The 19,803-nt window shown below is 66.5% G+C and overlaps 3 protein-coding genes across 3 annotated transcripts; 2 read left to right on the top strand and 1 right to left on the bottom strand.

Moving 5' to 3' along the window:
• The first annotated feature begins 82 nt into the window (after nucleotides 1-82).
• CHLRE_10g417950v5 (uncharacterized protein) lies at nucleotides 83-7,908 on the top strand. Its single transcript, XM_043066413.1, has 13 exons — nucleotides 83-408; nucleotides 824-957; nucleotides 1,156-1,255; nucleotides 1,552-1,636; nucleotides 1,915-2,144; nucleotides 2,407-2,653; nucleotides 3,787-3,950; nucleotides 4,100-4,289; nucleotides 4,598-4,774; nucleotides 5,051-5,263; nucleotides 5,597-5,722; nucleotides 5,925-6,185; nucleotides 6,430-7,908. The coding sequence occupies exons 1-13, from the start codon at nucleotides 134-136 to the stop codon at nucleotides 6,610-6,612; spliced, it is 2,385 nt and encodes a 794-aa protein (XP_042919810.1). The 5' UTR covers nucleotides 83-133; the 3' UTR covers nucleotides 6,613-7,908.
• Nucleotides 7,909-7,982: 74 nt separating this feature from the next.
• Nucleotides 7,983-9,553, top strand: CHLRE_10g417900v5 (uncharacterized protein). Its single transcript, XM_001702588.3, has 3 exons — nucleotides 7,983-8,192; nucleotides 8,291-8,889; nucleotides 9,032-9,553. Exons 1-3 carry the CDS (start codon nucleotides 8,117-8,119, stop codon nucleotides 9,155-9,157), a joined length of 801 nt encoding a protein of 266 aa, XP_001702640.2. The 5' UTR covers nucleotides 7,983-8,116; the 3' UTR covers nucleotides 9,158-9,553.
• A 1,047-nt stretch (nucleotides 9,554-10,600) lies between these two features.
• CHLRE_10g417850v5 (uncharacterized protein) lies at nucleotides 10,601-19,262 on the bottom strand. The gene is made up of 6 exons (XM_043066412.1): nucleotides 18,937-19,262; nucleotides 18,639-18,868; nucleotides 15,749-18,471; nucleotides 14,303-15,608; nucleotides 12,873-14,187; nucleotides 10,601-12,653 (listed from the first exon to the last, which is right to left on the bottom strand). Exons 2-6 carry the CDS (start codon nucleotides 18,850-18,852, stop codon nucleotides 12,005-12,007), a joined length of 6,207 nt encoding a protein of 2,068 aa, XP_042919809.1. The 5' UTR covers nucleotides 18,853-18,868; nucleotides 18,937-19,262; the 3' UTR covers nucleotides 10,601-12,004.
• Between the last annotated feature and the right edge of the window lie 541 nt (nucleotides 19,263-19,803).

The following is a 19,803-nucleotide window of genomic DNA, read 5'->3' as shown; positions in this document are numbered from 1 at the left end:
CAGCAACCGAATTGGCCAATGCGGCGTACCATAACCAAACTTGACCGTTACAAGTCAATTATCATACCTGCGTGTCCTTGATAACTTTGGTGTAGGATAGACGTAGGGGCTCCCAGCGCCGAACCTTTGCAACATGGCAAAGCGGAATTCTAAACGCGAGCCCGTAAAGGAGATTGAGGAAGTGGCTTCTGAGGATGAGGATGAACTAGATGAGCTTGAATTGGATGGCGACGTGAGCGACACAGAAGATGAACGCGCCGACGACGGCGAGGCGGACGACGAGGACGAGGCGGGGGACGTTGACGCCGAGGGCAATGAAGATGAAATTGAGGATGCGATGCTGGAGCTGATGGCGGCCCAAGCGGAGGAGGCGCAGCGGAGGGCCGCCGCCAGAGCGGCGTCTGGAAGGTAAGACAGCCTGATACGCCTCTCGGGGCACGCCGGACGTCGGGGTGCGGATGTGGAGCCGTGAGACTTCCGGGTGGGGAAGGTCAGAGGGAGAGGCGTTGCCGTGGGTGCACACCTGCGTGTTGAGGGTGTGGGGGCTCGAAGGGGCTGGGGCAGCACGCACACGCCACGCAGCCCACCAGTCCACGCGCCGACTGGCACCGTCTGACCTCCAGTGGTAGGCAGTAGCAAATCATAACACTGCCACTCACAACAAATGCCCCCTGGCCAGCATGCACATAATCTCCGCGATCTACAGCGCACGGGTGCAGAACTGTGCGGCGCCGACACAGCCTCTTGTTCCTAGTTGTCAAACACATTCTGCTGCATCCCACACCCCTCCGGGACCCTCTGCTCGCCTCCCCTCCCCCGCCAGGCCTGAGGCCAGCACTCGCACTCAGGGCAAGTCACACGCGGGGGCGGCAGCTGCTGCCGTGGAGGGGACTGCTGCCCCGGAGGACGAGGCAGCTGACAACAGCTCGGAGGAGGACGCGGGGCCAGGCTCACATGGTGAGGGGGCGGGCGAGGGAGGGGGGAGTGGCACGTGGCCGGGAAACGGTGGCGGCCCTCAACCCATCCACCGGTGTGCTGGGTCTGTAGTGGCCGGGGCCACGAGGGGAGGTTGTGTGGCTGCGACGCGGCTGTATCTAGCTGCAGTGCAGCCGTCAGGCGGATTGTCCATTTGCGCAAACACCAAACCGCGCGCAGGCCCCGACCCCGGCTCTGACTCAAGTGAGGACGAGCGGCCCAACCGCAACACAGTGGGCAATGTGCCGCTGGTGTGGTACAAGGACGAGGAACACATCGGGTGAGCCAGGCGGGATGATGTGTATGTATGTGTGTGTGGGGGGGGGGAGGGGAGGGCGGGCCCTTCCTACAAGAAGTAAGACGAAGTAGTGCAGTGGGCCTGGGGAGCTGGGCAGGGGGGCAGGAGGGCGCGAGGACGATGGGGCGGGATCCTCCGGCCCGTGTGTGTGGAAAGGACGCCCTACACAGTGCAGGGCGCAGGCCCGGCCAAGCAGTAGCACTGTCGCCAGGGCAGCACCGTACAGCCTCCCCTCATCCCCTCTCTCCATCTGCTCTGCCCCCCGCCCCCCCCTGTAGCTACGACATTGAGGGTGCCCGCATCACCAAGGCGCAGCGCAAGGACCGCCTGCAGCAGCTGCTGGACAGGAACGACTCCAAAAAGGTATGTTTGAGTAGGTGGGGGATAAGGGTTGGTGGGAGGGGCACAGGAGGCAGGATGGCAGGGGGACTCGGCTGATGGTGGGCTTGCTGGGGTTCCAAAGGGCATGTAGGGATGGTTCTATAGTCAGTGCGTATGCAGTGGAGGAGAACGCTGCCTCCCCCCTGTCCGACGTGTGACACGTCCCCATGCGCCTCCTCGCCGCTGTGGCCCGCCTCGTGCGCGCGCCACCCACACGCGCCTCGCCGCATCCCCCCGCCCATGGCCCTCCCGACCTCCAGGCCCTGCGCACCATCTATGACCCCTACAACGACGAGGAGGTGACCCTGAGCAAGGAGGAGCTGGCCATGGTGATGCGCATACGGGCCGGCCAGTTCCCGCACCTGGAGGTCAACCCGCACGAGACAGAGCACACCTGGTTCACAGACCCCCGGGACGCTGAGGTGATGCCCATCGTGGACCGGCCCGAGCCCAAGAGCCGCTTCGTGCCGTCCAAATGGGAGGAGCAAAAGTGAGCCAGCGAGGGGGGGGGGGGCAGGGGCAGGGGCAGGGCAGGGAGGGGAAACCAAAAGGCGCAATGTCTGAGCGATAGGGAGGCAGTACGTACTGGAGCTCCGCACACTTTCCCGATGCCCAGCCCCCGGCGCCCCTTCTAAACCCCTGCTGCCGCCCTGCCACCGCCACGCTCTGAAACTTAGTGCAATCCACCTCAACCCCGCCTGCCTCCCCCACTTCCTTAACTAGTCATGAATGTACCCCCCCTCTCCCTCCAGGATTGTGAAGCTGGTCCGCGCCATCCGCAAGGGCTGGATCAAGGTAGCGCCCAAGAAGACGCCCGAGCAGGAGGAGGAGGAGCGAGCAGCCGGCCCGCCCGCATACCTGCTGTGGGCGGACGACGGCCTGACGGACGAGGCTGCGGCGAAGGCTGGCAGCGGCCTCACCTACATCCCCGCGCCCAAGCTGCAGCTACCGGGGCACGCCGACTCCTACAACCCGCCCGCAGAGTACCTGCCAACAGAGGTGAGCGGGCGGGAAGGGGCTGATATAACGGTGTTACCGTGACGGGGACGGGGACGGGGTAACGGAGGAATGGAAATGTGTGGAGTTGGGGCCACACGGGGAGGGCACCATGCCGAGGGGTCTGAATATGTTCCCCTCACTCATGCGGCCGAGTTAGCTGCTCGGACAAGTTGCAATGGCTTTTACGTGCTACATATATATTAGATATCAGTAGATATTCACGTTTGCCGACGATCGTGCAAATAGATGTTGAATGCTTTGCGCCAACGGACCCTGTAGCTCCGATACAAGGCTCAATCTAACGTTTAGCAACCATAAAGTCCTCCAACGTTTGATTAAGGCTCAAAGCAACCCTTTGGAGACTAGTTGTGACCTAGAGTCGGGATCGCGAGGAGGCCTCCTCTTCGTTCAACAAGTAGTTTTACAACATCAGTTGATCTTAATAAATCGACGGCAGCAAAGGGTACTGGAATTCATGCCCTCAAGGGCAACATGCTTTCATTGTGCGGACAGACAGGCTAATCTGAGCCCTGTCTACTCGCTTCACGTTATACACATATACAATAGAAGCTTTAGCTAGTCGGCCGGCTAGAATACGCATGTCGGTTTGGACACATTTTGGTCCATGCGTGCCCACCTGTGCGGACAAACACGCGGGTTGTTCTCCCAGCCCGCATATTATTTCGCCCCCCTGAGTTCACAGAATCCATATGGATAGTGTCCGCCATGCTTCATAAGAGTTTAGGAGGGATCCGCTGAAGTCTGGGGTCAGTGATTCCCCCTTCTGACACGTTTCGTACCCCCCATCTTGCAAGCCATATGACGTTTGCGCGACAACGTCCCCAGTCTCCCGAACATCAAGTATTTGTTAAATACATCATAAGGATCATATTGCCCGAATTTGGTGACTGGGGACGTTGTCGCGCAAAAGTTATTAAGGGGCCCAAATGCAGTTTTTCACCTAGGGTGCCTCCCCCGTGTGAGTTGGGGCTGAGGGAGTTGTTGCATTACGGTATGCCCTGCAGCGCTTCCCGGCTCCTGCTTTGTCGGCATGTTCATGTGATCACGACGCCCGACCCGCCATGTCCCTCATCCCCCTCACGCTCTGCCTCTGCCTGCACGCGCACCCCCAGGAGGAGGTGGCTGCCTGGCAGATGGCCGACCCCGAGGACCGGCCCAAGGCACTGCCGCAGGCCTTCACCAGCCTGCGAGCCGTACCCGCCTACACCGACTTCATCAAGGAGCGCTTCGAGCGTTGCCTGGACCTGTACCTGTGCCCCCGAGTGCGCCGGAAGAGGTAAGCGGTGGGCGGGGAGGTATTGCGGAGGGCAGAGGGCGTTTGACGTGCCCATGCACCAACACGGGAGGGCGTGAGGGCTCTCCCTTGCACATGTACCTGCAACTCCCGCCCACCCTCCCGCCCGCTTCCCTCCTACCTCTCTCCAGACTGGACATCAAGTCCCCCGAGCAGCTGGTGCCGCAGCTGCCCAAGCCCCGCGACCTGCAGCCCTTCCCCACCACCCTGGCGCTGGCCTACGAGGGCCACATGGGCCCCGTGGCGTCCATCGCGCCCGACCCCTGGACCGGCCAGTGGCTGCTCAGCGGCGGACAGGACGGGACATTGAGGCTGTGGGAGGTGAGGAGGCGGAGGAGGGGTTGCGGGAGTGGTGGAGGGGCTGCAAGACGGCAGGATGCCGCATGTTGTGGTTGGGAAGCACCAGGGCTGGGCCGTATCGTGTACCGGGTTATGGGGTACGGGGAAGTACTCCGGAGTCAAGAAGGATACTGCGCGGGTTGGGCAGCGCCCGCAGGGGCGGCTGGTGACTGCCGACGCCGCGGCACCGCCTTTGCCCACGCCCTTGCCATGTTCGTCTCGCCTCACGGCTTCATCGCTGTGCCCGCCCTGAGCCCCCCTTCCACTCCTCCCTTGTGCTGCGGCCTCAGGTGCGCACTGGGCGCTGCTGGCGCACGTGGGTGCTGGAGGGCCCGGTCAGTGCGGTGGCCTGGTGCCCGCAGGCCGGGCTGCGGCTGGTCAGTGCGGCGGTGGGCAACTGCGTGGTCCTGCTGCCCAGCGGCACGGGGCCGGAGGAGGCGGAGGAGGCGGCGGCGGAGGCGCTGCGGGTGAGGGGCCCCGGGCGGGGAGGGGGGCGCTGGGTACGTGGGGGCCCAGAAGTAGGGGTAGGGACAGGGAGTGTTGGGATGCGGATTGGGGAGCTGGCTGTTGTCCAGTCGTCACCGCGGAGTCGGTAAGGATGTAAAAGACGCAGCCGGGGGGAGAGCTACCCTGACACGTGGCTGGCGCGGTGGCGCTGCTAGTACCGGCCGCAGCCTTCACTAAGCTATCGCCCCTCACCTCACTCACCCATTGCATCCCATACTCCGGCCTCCATGCCCCAGGTACCTGCTGAGGCGGCTGAGGCAGGGGAGGAGGCTCTGGCTCGCTGGGAGCCCTTCAGCTGCCGGCCCGTTTCCGGGGGGTCGGGTGGCGGCGAGGAGGCGAGCAGCAGCGGTGCGGGTCTGGCGGTGCGGCTCAGGTTTCCGGTGCGCTCACTGGCCTGGCACGGCCGTGGCGACTACTTCGCAAGTGTGGCGCCCACTGGAAACACACAGGTGGGGGCGGGGGCGGGGGCGGGGGCGGGGGCGGGGGCGGGGGCGGGGGCGGGGGCGGGGGCGGGGGCGGGGGTGGGGGTGGGGGTGGGGGTGGGGCTCGGCAGGAGGCGCGGGGCGCAGCGGGGGGAGCAGTCTGGCTGTGAGCGTGTTATGATTGGGTACGCAGGGGGGGACCAGCCTGACGAGGGCGCTAGTACGGTGGTATTGTTTGGTGGAGGTAAGGGAGGGTTACAGCACTTATTAAGTACTGCTTCCCATGTCACCTTCATTTGCACTTTCCTGTGCCTGTCCACACGTACCGCTGACACCTGCAACCCCCCCTGTCGCTCCCAGGCTGTGGTGGTGCACCAGCTGTCAAAGCGCGCCAGCCAGAACCCCTTCCGCAAGAACCGCGGCCGTGTGGTGCGAGTGGCCTTCCATCCCACCAAGCCCTTCTTCTTCGTGGCCACACAGAACCACGTGAGGCCGAGGCAGGGGGGCCAGTGCGGGATGTGAGGGGGGCTGACTAGCAAGGAGGAGTGCCGGCTAGCAACAGGATGTCTCGAAAGCAGTTGCCAGGCCCCCTCTTGGCAGTTGCCCTCCTCGCCGCAACCAACCCCACTCCTGGCTCCTGGCCCCTTGCCCGCCGCCCTCCTACCCCCTCCTCCACTGCCCCGTACAGGTTCGTGTGTACAACCTGGCGAAGCAGGCTCTGGCCAAGAAGCTGCTGGGCGGCGGCGGCGTGCTGAGCTGCCTGGCGCTGCACCCGGGCGGCGACCACGTGCTGGTGGGCAGTGACGACAAGCGGGTGGCCTGGTACGACCTGGACCTCAGCACCAAGCCCTACAAGGCGCTCAGGTACCACTCCGCGCCGCCCCGCGCCGTGGCCTTCCACCGCTCATACCCGCTGTTCGCCTCGGCCGCAGACGATGGCACCGTGCAGGTGAGAGGGGGGGAGGAGGGGGGCCGACACCTTTGGGGGGATGGGACTCATGGGAGTCAACGGGTGGGGTGGGAGTCAGGCGGGCGATGGGCGGGGACGGGGCAGGGAGGGGAACACTGTTAGCAAGGGGCCAGGAGCCTCTTCCAACCAGCTAGTAGACATGGGCGTCGCCGGACCTGCTGCTCTCCCTGCCTCCTTTGCCCACTTCCACCTGTTTCCCTTCCTGCACCCCACCCCCATGCAGGTGTTCCACGGCATGGTGTATGCAGACCTGCTGACGAACCCGCTCATCGTGCCCGTCAAGATCCTGCGCGGCGGGCACACAGTCACGGCCAGTGAGGGCGTGGCGGACTGCGCCTTCCACCCCACACAGCCCTGGATTTTCACGGCGGGGGCGGACTCCAAGATCCTGCTATACTGCAACTAGGGAGTTAGGGCTGAGGAGGCGCACGGGGGGAAAGGGGGATGTAAGATTGGGAGGCAGGTGAGTGTGCTTGCCGCAGCAGGCAGGTGGTGGGCGTGCAAGGGCGACTGAGGCGCTGCACAGCGGTGCACGAGTGCACCAGCAGGCACAGTCCAGCCGGTCGTGATGTACCGACTATGTACCGACTATGACTCTTGGAACTGTGCAATTGTGCTTGTGTGCACTAACTTGACAGGCAAGGTGACAGCAGGGGTTGCTTTTTATGGGCAATTGACTTTATCATTGGTTGTCCCCGCGTCAGCGTCCAGACTTGATCACCCTGGTACGCGGCCGGGCATCGGTTTGTTTGGGTACGGAAGGGCACCACTTGCTGGACTGCTGCTTGAAACCTGTCGGGCCGTGGGGACTGTGGGGAGGCTTTGGCAGCGGAGCATCAGCGCGGTAGTAGGGCCGGCCACGGCATGTGGTGAAAGGGAACATCCGGGTTGTTCGGCACGATGGGTGAATGCTGCCTTGGGATCAAGGTTTGAGACTGGAGCAGCTTGTAGCGCGAGCTTGACGGCGGGGCTAGCAGCCTGTCGTGTGATGTCGTGTCTGTGGTTTGCCGCTGCTGCATACCCCCCCCCCTTGGGGTGGCTCTGCTGTGTGTGCTGTGCTGAGCGGTAGGTTGTTGCCGGTGCCTGTCGGGTGACTCAGTGCGTGTGACTCAGCGTGTCAAACCCGGTCCTGCATGGGAGCCGCTACAGGCCCAGCGGGGGTATGCCGGGCCAGCGAGTCCCTGACTCGCTGGTTGTGTTGCCAACAGCGCAAGCTAGCAGACTGTGTATCAGACTGTGTCAACCAACCCATCGCGAGCATTAGCCTTGTCCGTTCCTTCGCTTCTGAAACGTTAGCATCCCACTACGTTAGACTGCGTCAGCCTGCCTCGCGCCAGCAGCAGCAGCCAGCCTCCGTGGCTGAATCGCTCATCATTGGTTGTCCCCGCGTCAGCGTCCAGACTTGATCACCCTGGTACGCGGCCGGGCATCGGTTTGTTTGGGTACGGAGGGCACCACTTGCTGGACTGCTGCTTGAAACCTGTCGGGCCGTGGGGACTGTGGGGAGGCTTTGGCAGCGGATTGGAGACGGAGCATCAGCGCGGTAGTAGGGCCGGCCACGGCATGTGGTGAAAGGGAACATCCGGGTTGTTCGGCACGATGGGTGAATGCTGCCTTGGGATCAAGGTTTGAGACTGGAGCAGCTTGTGGCGCGAGCTTGACGGCGGGGCTAGCAGCCGGGCGGGAACGGTCCCATGGGGCCTCGTCGCGACGGAATGCACAGAATGTGCACAGAATTTGGCACCATTGCAGCTTGTAGCGTACCTTAAGGTAGCCGAGTACAAATGCGACTTCCGTTGACGTTGCTGCGGGCGAGCTGCCGCTTCGACGCTGCCCGGCCTGACAGCTTCAGCGCGGCCACCTCGACACTCGCAGTTGCCACAGTGACGCGCACTACTGCTGCACCACACATGTTCACAATGCTCCAGGCAGCGGCGGCACGGCGGCCGGCGTGGCCGCTGCTTGGGCCTACGGGTCGCACCAGGGGTGAGGCGCCACACGGCGGGCGGGGTTTATGGGCAGCACCAACCCGCTCGCCTGTCCCGCTGTCCCGCTGTCCTACTGCCTGCCTCGTCGTGCCGCAGTGCGCCTGCTGCCGCCGCTTCACTGCCGCCGCACCAAGTCCACCTCGCACCGCGATGACCACGACTACCCCGGACCCCACCACCACACACACCGCTTCGGGCCCCTGGCGGAACCCCCCGAGGTGACCGCCGCCGCCGCCGCCACCAGCGCAAACACGCAACCGCAGCAGGCGGCGGAGTTGCACCGGGCTCACCCCCACCCGCAGGCCGGCAGCGGCGTCAGCCCGCTTTCCCCGCTCACGCCGGTGCCGCCGCCTCCCCGCGACCTGACACCCGAGCTGAGCTCCCTCATGTCCACACGCGCGTACGGCACTGCATCTGACGCCGGCACTGGCACTGGCACTGGCACTGGCACTGGCACTGGCACTGGCACTGGCACTGGCACTGGCACTGGCACTGGCACTGGCCCGGGCAGCGGCGGCACCGACTGGTCCGCGGGCGCCTTCTCCAGCCCCGACAACAACGTGCCGCCCGCCGAAGTTGGTGGTGGCGGCACTGGCACTGGCGAGGGTAGCGGTACTGGGGGCGGCCGTGGGCAGGCCGAGCGGCGGCAGGCGGAGGAGCATGAGCAGCTGCATGACCTGGCTGGTGACCCGCAGGTGGGCACGTGTGTGGGTGGTGCCCGAGTGCGATGGGTGTGAGGGTGCCTGGATGGTACAGCTGTGACATGTGCGCCGGAGCATCGTGTGGCGACTGACGCTGCCTCCCCCCCTCTCACCTCCCACCTCCCACCTGGCTCAGGTCATGTCGGGACCAGGACCCGGACCCGGGCGTTCTGCCACACGTCACGGCGAGCAGCGCCCGGGAGAGCAGCAGGCGCAGCGCGGCAGCGGGGGCGAGGAGGCGGTCCCACCCCTGGCGTCATGAGGCACAGGGCATACACACACTGCTGCTGCTGCGTCTGCAATCTCTGCATGCGATGGAACCGGGCAGGGGCCAGGGCGGCGAAGTCCCTGTGTATGTGTGTGCATGTCTGCGGGGTGGTTGATGTTGTTGTTGTTGGTTACAAGGTGGTGTGCATGAGCATGCGTGATATCCTGTCCCCGTAAGTACCAGTGGCCCGGGCGGGTTGATGGCCCGGGGGTGGCAGCGGTGACGCCAACTGCCGCCCATGAGGCGTGCTGAGACGGTGCGCCAATGACTGTTTGCTAGCGACGTGGCAAACGAGGCATGTTGCGATTGATATGGCAAGGGAGGCCGGGAATGGTTCATGTGTTGGTCCATGTTGTATGGAAGCTGTGTGCACTGTAAATGCGCGCTGAGGCAGGGCGGAGCTCATGAGGACAACGCGAGCGGTACGTGTGCCCTGTCTGAGCGCCGACATGGAAGCAGGCGTGTCTCATTTACAGCGTCCGCGGCCTTTTCAGGTTCTCCTGGTCTCGGGATTAGCGGGGCCCTCGGGCTCCCCCCGAAGTCCAGGCGCCGCGCCCCACCCGCACGCCCGGCTCTTTTGTCTCATTTTTGTTGCCACGAAGCTCTCTTCTTCCTCCCCGTTCCCCATCCCCAGAACCGCGACGTCTCCGCCGCCAACGTGATCCGTGTGCTCCTCCTGCTGAAGCTGATGGGCTTCGAGCGGCCGACCAAGCTGCAGCGGCCGCCATGGCCGCCGGCGGCGGCGGGGCCGGGCTGAGAGCCTGAACGGCGCTAGCAGGGCGTGGGGCTGAGGGTGCACGTGTCGATTGGCGGCGAGTGACGTGACTAGTTTGTTAGCTGCGGGTTAGCACGGACTGTGCACCCCACCCAACCGGCCACGTCCGGATTTGCGGGGATGCCAAAGGCCCCCAACATAGAGGCGTGCGCTTAGTAGGCGCCCGCGTCAAGGTGGCTGGGTTGATAACGACCCGGGAGGGGAGGGCTCAGCCCTTTTCCTGCCTCCCTAAGGCAGCCACCTCCTTGTTGTTGCCACGTATTATTTAATTGCTATTCCCTGTCAAACAAATAGGCGGCAGGGAAAACTCGGGAGGGGGCGGGAAAGGCCACGTGGAGGAGGAGAGCGCAGCGCCGCCCAAGAAGCGGCGCAGTGCGGCGCAAGCGCGCAGCCTGAGGAGTTGGTGTCTAGGTAGCGGTCCGCGGTGGGGCTGGCAGGGCATGCATAGCGGCATGACAAGTAGTGCGGCTGTTGACAACTGTGCTGCGTCTGGCTGCGGTTGGCTCTGCTGTGGCATCGCGACTGCTAGATAGGCACCTGGTTTGGCTGTGTGCCTGTGGAACCCGACCCCGGCTATGTCCGGGCGATGAGGTTGTTCGGCCTCAGACTGTGAAGGGGCTCAGCCCCTTTTCCCGTGACCGGGGAACACTTGTTGAATGTGTGTAGCTACGGCCATGTGGGCCTGTGGCTTGCAGCCGCGAGGTTATGAGATGTTCCGGAACGGGGCGGCAAGCTCGCATGGGGACAGCGGGTGCGTCATGCCCAGGCAGCGGGTGCGTCACGCCCACGCAGCTTAGGAAGAGCCGCATGGGCCGCATGGGCGTGATAGAGGCTTAGACTACGCTTAGACTACAGACAGTCAGCGCTGTGTGTCGCAGCATCCCGCGACCCCACACCCTGCAAACCTGAGATACATCATGAACCCGCCAAACACGTGTTGCTAGGCCGCTGCCTGCCCGTGTGCATACGCCCTGCAAGCCGTCAATGTATCTTAATGCGTCTCACCTACGTTGTATTCACATATGCGGCACCCACGCCAGGCAACTGCAGCCGCAGCAATCCGCGCCAACCGCAGCCGCTCACGTGCCCGCCTACGCCACCAATCGCACTCCGCTCGAAACCTCTCCCTGCAACGCAAACCGCTCGTGCACTCACCGTGAAATCCCTCGAAATTAATTAACAGCTACCATCACATCGACCACATATCTCACTCACGCGCAGGCCCTTGGCAAGCCCGTACGCCCAATGCGTCACACACCTTGCTGGGAACATGTAGCAGTGCCTTGCGCACACATGCCACACCTTGCCCTTACAGCATTATATCATTATTATTAGAACGCAATGCACCATGCCGCAAGGATGCGGAATGATGGATCACGTAATAGCCTTGATAGCGTCCGGACAACATTGTTAGGGAAGAATCAAGGTCACTGACAAAGATGCGCTCCTGTGTCACATGCATTTCTATAGCGCCCCGAAACCCCAAACCACGAAGCACCGGAACCCCATACCCACGGCCAGCCCACACGACACACGCAGACGCAGACAGGAGCCCAAAACAAGCCGCGCGTTCCCCCACAGGCCCACACGAAGCCACGCGTCCCCACCCCGCCCCGGCCAAGAATGAGAAAGCCCTAGATACCCGCAAGCCGCGCTGACAACCCAGGAAACCCGTGAAACCCTCACGGGCCCACACGCAAACCCAGCCTTCTGGAAGGCGCATTACCAAAGCCGTCCAGCAATTTGGAGCACCGGCACGGCCGCCGCTACATCGCAGAGCGGCGCATGGCAGCCGTACCGGCGCCCCACCCCCCAAACACCTACTACTGGCCACCGGACCGCTCGGTACCGCCGCTACGATTGCCCAAAGCTTTGCCGCTGGCGCCCGGAGGCGGTGACGATCGGTTGTGTGGCTGTGGTGACGGCTGTGGCTGACGCATCTGCGGGCTGCTATAGCAGATGGACATGTCGCTGAAGGAGCGCAAGAGTGGAGGCGGAGGTGCGCCGTGCAGGGAGATGACTGCGTCGTGCTGCCACGCGGAGTGGCCTGCCGGCCGGACAGTAACTCACTGCTGCCCAAAGCGCCACCGCAGTAACCCCTGCCCCTCGCCCGCCAGAAGCAGCTCTCGCCCGCCAGGCAGCACCGCCAAGCAGCCCACGCCTGCGCCGCCTCCGCCGCCACTGGCGGCAACCCCAACACCAGCAAGCCCGGCGCCACTGCCGCCACCACCGCCTCCCGCCGCTGGATAGAGGCGCACAAGCGGGTGCGCCGCCACAACGGCTGCAGTCCCAGTGGCAGTGGCAGAGGACGGGACAGCGGTGCCCAGAGGCGCAGCCGCACCCGCCGGGTGGGTGCCGCACACGCTGCACCGCGGGGAGCTGAGGGGGCTGTTGCCGGCTGAGCCGACGCCGGGCAGCAGCAGCAGCGCTGGCTGCTGCTGCTGGGGCGGTGGCGGCAGCTGCAGCGGCACGTGTGTGGCGGTGCGGGCCACCAGGTCCAGGTACAGCAGCCGGGGGCAGGCAGGCCGGGGGGCAGCAGGAGCAGGAGGCAGGGACTGAGACTGGTAGCGCGTGGTGGCTGCAGCTGCTGGTGATGCAGGCGTCGCCTGAGGGCGCACCATGCCGGCGGCGGGTGTTGGCTGTGGCGGTGTGGGGCTGCAGTCTAGCAGCAGGCAGCAGGTGCCGTCGGGCGACACGGTGAGGCCGGTGAGGGGCCTGGGCGGTGTATAGGAAAGGGAAGGGCGGCGGTTGAGACGCAAGACTGGCACACTGGGAGCAGCGCAAGAGGGCATGGAGAGTTGCGGCACATAGTCACGACCGAGTGCAGGCTGACCCCCCCGCGCCGGGGCCGCGGCAAAGCACCCCTAACCTGTCCACCTGCACACGTGCAGGCACACGGCTGTGTCGTGTCCATGTGAACCCGGCACAACTCACGTGGCGGCCAGGGCGCCGGGCCTCAGGGTGGTGGCGCCTCCCCCGCCCCCATGCAGCTGCAGGCCAGCCAGGCTGCCTCCGGGGCAGTAGTGCGGCGGCTCCAACCAGTCCAGAGTCAGGTCGCTGCAGGGTGCGGCGCGGGGTGGCAGGCGACCCGAGCCACCATCATCCTCTCCCTCCCCCTCTTCCTCGGCCTCGCACTCGTCTTCATCTTCGTCGGTGTCTGTGACCTGCTGCTGCTGCGCCAGGTCCTTCCGCCTGCCGCCGTGCTCCCTGTCCTTCTGATCGTAATCCTCTTCCTCGTCGTCGTCCTCCTCCTGCTGATCCTGCTCCTCCAACCCCCAACCGCCCGCCTGTACATCGCTGCCGCCTAGCCCCTCCGCCGCAGTCAGCGGGAAGCAGTGCAGTGTGTAGCGAGCCGCACTATAGGTGGGCGCCGCACTCGGGGCACCGCCAGCCAAGATTCCCGCCACCCCTGGGTCCGCGGCGCCGGCGGATGCATCGAGGCCGCCCCGAGAGCTGCGCTCGGCGCTGTCGATGCGCTGCAACGCCGCCGCCAGCCGCTGCTGCACCAGGTTGCCGCTGTGGCCACCGTTAACGCTGCGGCGCGCTGGTGGCCCGCTGGCCTGCGCACCAGCCCCTAGCCGCGCGGCGTTGGGCGAGCTCATCGCCACGGGGGCCGCACTGCCGCCTGCAGCTGCCCCTGGCGCAGCGCCCTCCTGCTGCTGCTGGCCACCCAGTGCCCCGGGCCGCAGCCCAAGCGCCAGCACCAGCAGCCGCCGCTCGTCCGGACTGAAGGCCAGCTGGGTGGCCAGGCCGGGGGCGGGGAAGCCGGCGGCGGCCAGTGCGGGCTGCGGCGGCGGCGGCAGCAGCCGCAGCACCACCACCCGCTCCGCCGCCGCGGCATGCAGCGCCAGGTGCACGGAGCCGTCCGCTAGGCCCGCGGCCAGGTGGGCGCCACAGGGCGAGGCGGCCAGACAGGTCACAGAGCCGCCCGCAGGCAGCCACATGCCACCGCTCAGGCTGCGCCGGGCACCAGCACGGGGGCTCAGGGCGCCGCCACCCGCACTGCCCGCCTCCAACCCTGAGTTGGCGCCGCCAGCCCGCGGCGTTACGGCCCCGCGGCGGCGCTGGCCTCCGGTGCGGCTGTCTCCCTCCCCGGCCTCCCCGGCCTCCCCCCCCTCGAGCTGCCGCCTCCCGCCGGCTGTGTCTCCGGCTGAGTCTGGCGGCAGTGCGGTGTAAGTGAACCCCAGCTCGTGCTCGTGCGGGGTGAGCAGCATGAAGGGCATGACCATGGAGCTGCCGGAGGAGTGGCCTGTGGGAGGTGCAGGCAGGGTGCGCCGCAAACGAGGGCGCGGGCGGAGTGAGCAAGGGTGTGAGCATGGCGCAACGGAAGCTCCCCACCCGCCCTCAGCCCGAGCCCTACTCACGCTCCGGCTGGTCCAGCTGCCCCAGCCGCCAGCCCGCCACCACACCGCCAGCCGCCGCGAACAACACCGAGCCGCCGCCCCCATATGCCAGGGCCGTCACCGCCCGCTCGCCGCCGCCAGCGCTGTTGGCGCCACTGCCAGTCCCGGGCCCAGCCCCTAGAAGCGCCAGTCGCTGTTGGGACTGTGACGGGGCATATGGGGCCTGGCCGCCACTTCCAGTGCCGCTGCCGCTACCGGCCCCCAGCCCCACCAGCTGGCCTGTGGAGCCAATGCGGCGCATCATGGCCGCACCCATGGAGCCAGTGGAGAGCTTACTGCCCATGATGCCGGTGATGTTGGCTTGGGTGCTGGCCTGGGTGCTGGTGCTGGTGCCGTTCAGGGCCAAGGTGGACACAGACAGCACCTCCTCTGGCCAGCCCAGCCGCCCGCACAGGTGCCACTCCAGCGGCGGGGGCAGGCCCTCGCCCGCGCCCTCGCCCTGGTCGGCACCTGCGCCTGAGCCAGTTAGCTGCGGCGAGGGCGCGGACAGCTGCACAGCCACCACCGCTGGGCCGCCGGACGCCCGTGGCTGCTGCTGCCTCGCTGCGGTCGCCGCCCTGCTGGCTGCCTGCCCAGTCTGTCTCGTGAGGGACCCGCCCACCTGCAGTCCCGCCGTGTCCAGGTCCGCGGACATGTCCTGCATCTCCCGCAGCGCTGCCAGCGCCTCGGGCTCGAACCCCCGCCACAGAGCCACCAGGCCCGCACTGCTTCCCACAGCCACAGAGCCGCCCCGCGGGCAGGCAGCCACTGCAGTGACGCGCCCGCGCACGGCCGGCAGCGCCCAGCAGCGGCCGGTGGGGCCTGGCTGTGGCGCGGGGGCGTGCGGAAGCTCGGGGGCGGGGGTTGGCAGGTCCGCGGGCAGCTCCTGTAGCAGTGCGGCTGAGGGCCGGTCGCGAGTGATGAGCACCGCGAACGCACTGCTACGACTGTGAATGTGCGGGTGGACCGAGGCGCCCACAGAGCCGCCTGCACCACCTGCGCCTCCTCTGCCTGTGGCCCTAGGCAGCGGTGAGGCGGCGCCACCCAGGAGGCCGCTGCCGAGTGCGCCCGCCGCGCTCCCGCCTGCGCCCCCGCTTCCGCCTATCAGCCCCAGCAGCCCACTCCAGCTGGGCGGAGGGGGCGGGGGAGGCAGCACTGCCATGGCCGTGACACGGGGCGGCGGCGGTGCCGGCATAGCCAGGAGCAGGGCGGCCGCAGTGCTGTGACTGTTGTTGCTGCCAGCGGCGGACGGGCCGCACGGCACGGAGGTACAGCAAAGCGGCCCAATCTGCAAACACAACCGGTCAGGTGGACGCAAGGGTCACGGCACATGGCGTTTTGCGGACCCAGGTGGGCCTACAGCCCTTCACACTTGCGCCACACAAAATGTCCCAAACTTCTGTGACTGCATAGGCCTTCGGTACGCACCTGTGCAGGCGCCAGCAGCTCAGCCTCACAAGACCTGCGCCCGTGCCGCTGCCTGCGCTGCCTCCCAGCCGGCCGTCCCGGCTGCGACCACCCTACAGCCGCCCCAGCCGCACCGCGCCCGGCCCCAGCCCCTGCTGCCGCAGCTGCCCCTCCAGCCCCCAGCCCCAGCTCTGCCTGCGCGGGCCTGCACCTGAGCAGTGTGTAGAGGTCGGACACGGCGGGGGCGGGGGCGCCTTCGAGCCAGCTCCGCAGCCGTGCCACCTGCGCCTCCGCCGCCTGGCGCGGGTTGCGCGGGCTGAGGCCACTGCCCGCGAGCTGGCCCGCACTGACCCACTGCAGTGGCAGGGGCAGCTCCAGTGGCAGCTCCAGGGGCGGTGGCGGCGGCAGCTCACCCGAGTCCGGCAGCAGCGTAGCCACAGCAGCACCCCCAGCAGCTGCGGCGGCATGAGCGGGCCGCGACTGCCCAACCGTCTCCACCTTGTCCTCCTCCTCGCTGTCCTCCGAGCTGCCGCCTGCACTGCCGTACATCCGCTGCAGGTGCTGCTCCCCGTGCTGGCGCTGCTGGTACTGGCGCGACTCCGCCTTGCCATGCCTGGCCGGGGCACCAGACCGCTCCTGCCCGGACCCCAGTGGCACCCGGAGACGGCCCAGTGACGCACTGGAGTGCAGGCCGCCACCCAGGCCTGCCTCCGTGTAAGGCTCTGAGCTACCTCCCTGTTCTCCCTCCTCGCTGCCTCTGCCCCTGACGCCCAGACCCAGCCCCGCCAGCTCCAGCACCGCAGACATGACGTGGCGCAGGCCGCCACCGCTACCGCCACCGCCACCCCTGTCTAAGGCGGTATGCCTGACCCTAGCACTGCCCGCCCACAGCCCCTCCTCTTCGTCCTCGCCCTCAACCTCACTGTTGTCTGTTTCCTCCTGTAGCCGCGTCGTCGCCGCGGTAGCCGTGCCCCTATGTCTTGGGTGGTCTGCCTGGGATCCCGCCCGTACGACGCTGTCCATGGTTCCCCGCCGACCCCTGGGCCCCGCGCTGTCAGCAGCGCTGCGGACGCCAGCACCCTCCCAAGGCTTACTGCCAGGCCCGGCAGTGGCGGCGGCAGCGGTGTCGGTGCCCAAAGCGCCTTGTCTACGGCCGACGCCCAGAGCCGAGGGAAGGCGGCCCAGCCAAGAGCGCAGAGGCCCCGACCAGCCGCTGACCCCACCATTGCCCTCGCTGCCACTCTCATTACCGCCACCGCCGACCCGCCCTTCAGCACCTGTGCTGCTCGCGGGCGCCGTGGGGTTCCCGGCACCGCGACTTGCCTGTCCTCCCGGACCACCCGCAGACATACCCTGGCCCGCCGCCGCCTCAGGCTCCGACGGGAGCTCTGACAAGAAATGCAAGCCTTCATCCACCCGGCCCCCCGAATGCGCGGTGGGTGCGACGGTCGGACGGTCCTGCTGATGCTGGTGCTGGCGGCCGGAGGAGGCCTTACCGGCAGGTGGCACCTGGGTTGCACGATGGCGGCCAGGGCTGATGCCGCCGGCGTATTCACTCGTGTCAGAGAGGCCCCCCTGCGGATCGCCAGCGGTCGCCGCGGAAGCTGCCAGCAGCTGCGCCCACTCGGCCCGTGTCTCCTCATCAAAGTCCCAGTCCCAGTCCGCGCAGCGAGTCCCCGGCCCTGCAGCTACAGGTGCTGCAGGTGCAGCCCTGGAGGTGTCAGCACCAGTCCGTGCCCCTCCCGCCCCTCGCGCCCCTGGAGCAGCCGCTTGAGCAGCCGGTCGAGCTGTCCGCTGATGCGACGCCCGGGTCACCGCCGCGCCGCCCGCCGCCGAGCGGCCCGCCAGCAGCACTTCGGTCTCCGGGGCCGCCGGAAGGTGGGACGCGGTGTGGGCCGCCGGCAGCTGACCGGGGCCGCCTATTGGTGCATGAGCGGAGCTGCTGGCGTTGCTGCCACTGGCACCACGCGCGCGCTCCGCAGCGGCTCCAGACGGAGCCACCGATATGCCGTGTCGCGCCATGGACAGGCGCGGCTGTATCCCGGGCGGCAAGTCGTACGACTGCTGCTGCTGCTGCTGCTGTTCCTGCTGGTACGTGTGGGCGGGGGGCTGGAAGGCATGGCTGGCAGCGGCAATGGTAGATGAACGCACACTGGCTCCTGGACCTGCCCACGGCACGCCTGCGCCAGCTGCTGCTGGTTCTGCCGCCCTATGCCCCTGAGGCAGCTGAGGCGCACGCAGGGTCCCATGGTATGAGCGCTCCTGGTGTTGGTGCTGGTACTGCTCTTGTTGCTGCTGCCGCTGTGTATCCGCCTTGGCTTCTGCAGCTGCCGCCTGCATCTCCAGGAGTGTCAGCGACGGCGCCGAGTGCGAGGGCACCATGCGGCCAGCCCTGACCAGACCCCCGCGGGTTGCGACTGCACCAGATGCTGCTGTTGATGCCGGTACAGGCACGGCCACCGGGGCCCTCGGCATCGGGGCCATCGGCAGGTGAACCTGTGGCTGCGGCCAGACGGCACCAGACCACGGCCCCACCACCACCGCTGCTGCCGCCGTGCGGGCTGCCGCTGCCGCCTGCCGCTCCTCCCGGCGCCACTGCTGCGCCTCCGCCTCCAGCACTAGCAGTTGCTCGGCGGCGGCTGCATCCAGTCCATGCGCCTCCAGCCACTCGCTGATGGCGGCGCGCAATGAGGCGTTGGGCAGCAGCTGGAACGGGGGCACTGGCAGCGGTGCAGACTGGGTGCCTGAGGGGGCGAAGAGGGGGTGGGCAGCGAACGGTCCAAATGTGTGCGGCGGGTGAGGACAACGGGCCGTGCCCATGCTACGTCAAGCGGCACACACAAGGACCGCCAAGAAACGCGGTTAGGCCCCGGCAGCATCGGGTCGGCTCCCGCCTTCCTCGAAGTCTCACCTGCGGTAGCGCCTGCATGCCAGCCCATCAGTGCAGCGCGCTCAAAGGACGTGCCTGCTGGAAGACCCGCAGCAGGTACGGGGCTGACCACAGGGTCCCGCATGAGGCCCCCCGAGAGCGGGCATCGAAACGAGCGGGGGACGCGCAGAGCCGACGCCCACGGCCCGGTGAGACCGCCCTCGCTAAGGGGCCCCGTTGGGGCGGGATACGCCATCCGAGCTTTACGCGACCTGCAGAGAAGTCATGGCTTGCTGAGCTTGGGGTGCGCTGTCGAGCGGAGCGTTTGCTGGAGCCTCACCATTATAGTCTTCAGCGGCCAGGTTCGCGCTCCTCGCCGCGTTGTGATCGCCCCGGTTTATGAGATTGCAAATTAACTTCAACCTGCAGCGATCGCGGCTGAGAAAAAACGGCGTCAAGTCTGCATTCGGCACCGAACCTATCACATGAGCATGAGCATTTACATGGCGTCGGAGTCCATGCGGCCCCACTAACTCTTCTGAGTCCGGAGGCGCCTGATAGCCAAACAGCTAATCCTATGACAGAATTCGCAACTGGCTGTTGCGAGTTGTTTGAGCAAAAACACTGCGAGCTTTATGGTGTTGATGACCGCAGCCTCATGTCGTCTGCAATAAAACGCGTCTGCGTTGGTGGTTATGCACAGGATGGCTGCGCTGTTCGGCTCTCCCTTTTTGTCCCACGCGGACGCATCTGTACATGGGTATGACTCGCGGCTCACTCCCCTGGGCCGCCTGCCCGCCCTCCAGAGCAACAATACCGACAGGCACGCCACGTGTATGCGCCCTGGCACCCGGTCCCCGTACCATCGGTCTGAATACTAGAGTGTGTGCGCCATCTGGCGCCATGTGCTCGACCACCGAATCCTCCATTGCGCGTTTCGGTCTGACATCGTGGCACCCCACCCCGCCGAAGCTTGGGTACACAGGCGTGCGTGGTGGTCGGGTAGCGGCTGCGTGCTGCCTCCTGCGTGGGGCGCGAGACCTGACCTGCAGCGTGGTGTGCTTTCGTAGCCCGCACTGATGGCGCGTGTGCCCAGGGGTGCCTGTGCGGTGGTTCCAGTGCGCAAATCTCTCCCCTGAGATGTGGCATACTACGTGCAACTGAGCATTTGTTTGGAGTGCGTACGTGGGACCGTCTCCGTCCTTTG

The sequence above is a fragment of the Chlamydomonas reinhardtii genome, chromosome 10 (genome assembly GCF_000002595.2).
Source record: "Chlamydomonas reinhardtii strain CC-503 cw92 mt+ chromosome 10, whole genome shotgun sequence".
Lineage (NCBI taxonomy): Eukaryota > Viridiplantae > Chlorophyta > Chlorophyceae > Chlamydomonadales > Chlamydomonadaceae > Chlamydomonas > Chlamydomonas reinhardtii.
This window is presented reverse-complemented; position numbering and strand designations above follow the sequence as displayed.